Genomic DNA, 3,324 nt, shown 5'->3' on the forward strand with positions numbered 1-3,324 from the left:
CGTCGCGGCCTACCTCAGGGTATCCACCCGCCGCACACGCCTCATAACCCGAACGCGCCGCTGCCCGGCCAAGCTGTCGCGTACGCGCCCACGCAGGCATCGCCTCCACCAAAGACGACGCCAACCAAGACGACGCTGAAGGCCCTGCCCACAGTTCGAGACCATACGACCGACCAGCTGAACCCTAGCGGAGATGAATATCTGCCGCGCGAGATTGATGAGTTCGGAGAGAAAAAGGTCATGGCCAACGGCCAGCTGCTAGGAGGGCGGACCTACCGGTGCCGCACATTCCTGGTGCCAAACCGCGGCGATCGGCTGTTCATGTTGGCAACGGAGTGCGCCAGGGTCTTGGGATACCGAGACTCTTACCTCTTGTTCAATAAGAACCGATCACTTTTCAAGATCATTGCCAGCCAGCCTGAAAAGGATGAACTAGTGGCCCAGGAAATCCTCCCCTTCTCTTACCGATCGAGGCAGATTGCCATCGTTACGGCGCGGTCCATGTTCCGCCAATTCGGCAGTCGCGTCATCGAGAACGGACGCCGCGTCCGCGACGACTACTGGGAGACCAAGGCTCGAAAGCAAGGTTTTACCGAGGCTGACCCCGCGGGCGAGAAGCGGCCTGGACAAGCCAAAGCTCGCGAGGCTGCCGAGGCTCAGAATCAGGTCATGCTTGGCGGCCCTCAAGGTGAGATTGTCTATAGCAACGCGCCGGCCCAGTTCCCTGGCGCGCCGCAGCAGCCTCAGATTGTCCAGCCGGGCATGCTCGGGCCGGCTGGAGGATCGACCCGGATGCCTATGATCTCCCTGGGTACTGATCTCAGCGACACTCGCCCACGTGACTATAGCGTCAATTTCAAGGGAGGTCCTCGCCAGGAGATCACGGGACCACCGTACCAGGATTTGACGCGTCCAGCTCAGCCAGGCGAGATCAACCAACAGGCACACCATGCTGCTGAGTACAACAGGCAGGTCACGCAGAATCGTGAAAGGAGCAGCAACTACCTGCAGGACCACTGGCGTCGCCCACACGAACAGCCTCAATCAGCCAGCCTGCACCAGCAGCAACCCATCAGCACAACCGAAGCATCTGTACCAACGAGTCGGGCTGCTGTCCAGTCACCTCACACTTCCTCCGTGAACATGTCGCAGCCAGGTCTGGTTCCCAATCAGAGCCCTCAAATGGGACTATCGAACCCTCCTTACTCTCAGGCGATCCATGCCCAGAACCCTATTAGCCAAGCGCCGATGAGGGGCATGCCACAGAGCTCGCCGCAGCTGAACAACAGACCAACGTCACTGAGCTCAGGAGCGACCGGCAGTCTGTCTCAGTCCACTCCCAGCTACCCTTACCCAGGCGGCTCCGGGCAGATGTGGCCACAGCAGATGCCGCAGGCACATCAGCACTATCCTGGGTACACGACGCAAGGGCAGCAGCAGCAACAGCAGCAGCAGTCGCACCAGCAGCAGTCACCCGCTCCCCAGCCTCAACTCCGACAGCACTCATCCAGCGGCGTGCAGCCAGGCATGCAATTTTCCGGCATGCCGGGCATGAGCCAGGGTTATGGGTCGAACCAGGCCATTTACTCTGCCGAACAAACACCACGACAATACATGCCTCAGCCAAACCCGGGCGCCCCAGCCGTTAGCCAGGCATGGTCGAACCAACAGTCGCCTGGCGCGCAGTGGTGGGCCAACCAACCTCAATAGGCGCAACGCACACAAGTCATGATGAAGCAAACAACGGGCCGTTCCTCACGAGAGCCCGTGACCCCGCCATCTCGGGGTCGATTATTTATATACGCAAATGGTCAGAACACGATTTTCGGCCTTGTTCTCTTGGCTGCCGTATTTGGAGGATACCCCGGCATACATTTAGTGGTGGCTACTTTTTTGTTTGGTTGACCGATCGTCCTGGGAGTCTGCCCGATGCATTCATGCCGAGGATTGGGATAGAGGAGTTGGGCGGTTCTGGGGGGATGATAGGTTTCGATCGATTGCTGGGGCGGTCTTCCGTTCATGATGCGATACCGACTTGGCGACAACATACGGAAACCAGTGTCCCTCCTTCCGAGCGCTGTTGAGCTCATCCACAACCTCGACATGACTTCAGGTATATCGCTTTCATTCTTGTGCTATCTTGTGTGTCTTTTTTTCCTGCTTGATTTTGGCTTGGATTTCTTCTGCAATCCATTGTACCTTGTCTGAGATGCCAATGACGGTGCACGAGGATAGGGATGGATTGGTGTTGGCGAAGCAGGTCAACGCGGCCAGCGGCCAGATTGACCTGTAGCTGTCTTGCGCGCGGTGGCTTTCTGGGTGTTTTTCTTTCCATGCAAGGCAGCACATCCGCCTGCAATGGCCGTTTCTCTTTCTATGCCGCCTCTGCTTGTTCGGTTCTTCGTTTCTTAGGGCGGGATTCTTGCAGCATAGGAGGTGTTTTCGCTTTTTTCGCTGTGATTTTGGCCAGGATACCTTTTCAAATCGGATACACGTCGCAGCGAGAAGGGTAGAGAGGCCCTGTCTCTGTGTCGTTGTGCTTTTCTCGCTGGGTGAGGAGCAACTGTGTCCGGGGGCTTCTCTGCCTTTTTTTCCGTCTCTCTGTTTCTCACCTTTTGCTATTTCGTTCTTCAGTTTGATAGGGGGGTGGGCTGCCTAGGCTGCATGGGATACCTCAATGATGGGAATACGCTGATCAATTGCTCTTCATCCTTATTATGTATCTTGTGTATTTCCATTCGTGATTGTTGCTGTAGTTGGTGGATGCTGCTTGTAGACCAAACGTGAATCTACGTGTAGTCGACAACAAGAAGGATGTAGTTTCTGTTGCATTATCACGCTGGCAGCCTCGAAACCCAGAGCAGCCGCCCAGCATGTTGTGACGGATATAGAACAGGAGCTTGTTCCGTCCCTTTATCGTTGCTCTTCTTCGTCTTTAATCACTGTCATTGCCATCCAAGGCCTCGTCAGCCTCCTCCCGGTCAACCCTGTCCTCGTCTCCTTCCAGAGCATCGACCGTCTCGTCAGCCTCACTGTCCCCATCTTCTTCCTCCTCCTCCTCCTCATCGTCCTCTGCCTCCTCGTCGTCGTCCTCCGCCTCATCCGTCTCATCGCCGTCCTCGCCTTCCTCCTCCGCCGCCTCCTCCGGCTCCGTGTCGTCACCACCCGCCGCTCCGACCCCGCCAGCAGCAGCAGCAGCAGCGGCGGCGGCGGCGGCCGCCCCCGCCCCCACCGCGATCCTCGCCTTCTTGGCACGTGGCTGATCGCGCGCCTCGCCGCCGGTGGCAGCATCGCCGGTGGCGGCTGTGAACGTGTCGTCCGGCG

At 57.8% G+C, this 3,324-nt stretch overlaps 2 protein-coding genes across 2 annotated transcripts in view; one reads left to right on the top strand and one right to left on the bottom strand.

Annotated features, from left to right (window-relative positions):
* Nucleotides 1–240: 240 nt before the first annotated feature.
* VDBG_04434 (chromatin structure-remodeling complex protein RSC7) lies at nucleotides 241–1,710 on the top strand (the record flags this gene model as incomplete). Its single annotated transcript, XM_003004782.1, has 1 exon — nucleotides 241–1,710. The coding sequence occupies one exon, from the start codon at nucleotides 241–243 to the stop codon at nucleotides 1,708–1,710; it is 1,470 nt and encodes a 489-aa protein (XP_003004828.1).
* Nucleotides 1,711–2,935: 1,225 nt separating this feature from the next.
* Nucleotides 2,936–3,324, bottom strand: part of VDBG_04435 (predicted protein) — a gene marked incomplete at both ends in the record, with an annotated part of 1,319 nt that continues 930 nt past the window's right edge. Inside the window, one exon of the mRNA XM_003004783.1 lies at nucleotides 2,936–3,303. Within this exon, the coding sequence (XP_003004829.1) occupies nucleotides 2,936–3,303 (368 nt within the window). The remainder of the gene's footprint in view (nucleotides 3,304–3,324) is intronic.

Source organism: Verticillium alfalfae, genomic scaffold (assembly GCF_000150825.1).
Source record: "Verticillium alfalfae VaMs.102 supercont1.5 genomic scaffold, whole genome shotgun sequence".
NCBI classification, from domain to species: domain Eukaryota; kingdom Fungi; phylum Ascomycota; class Sordariomycetes; order Glomerellales; family Plectosphaerellaceae; genus Verticillium; species Verticillium alfalfae.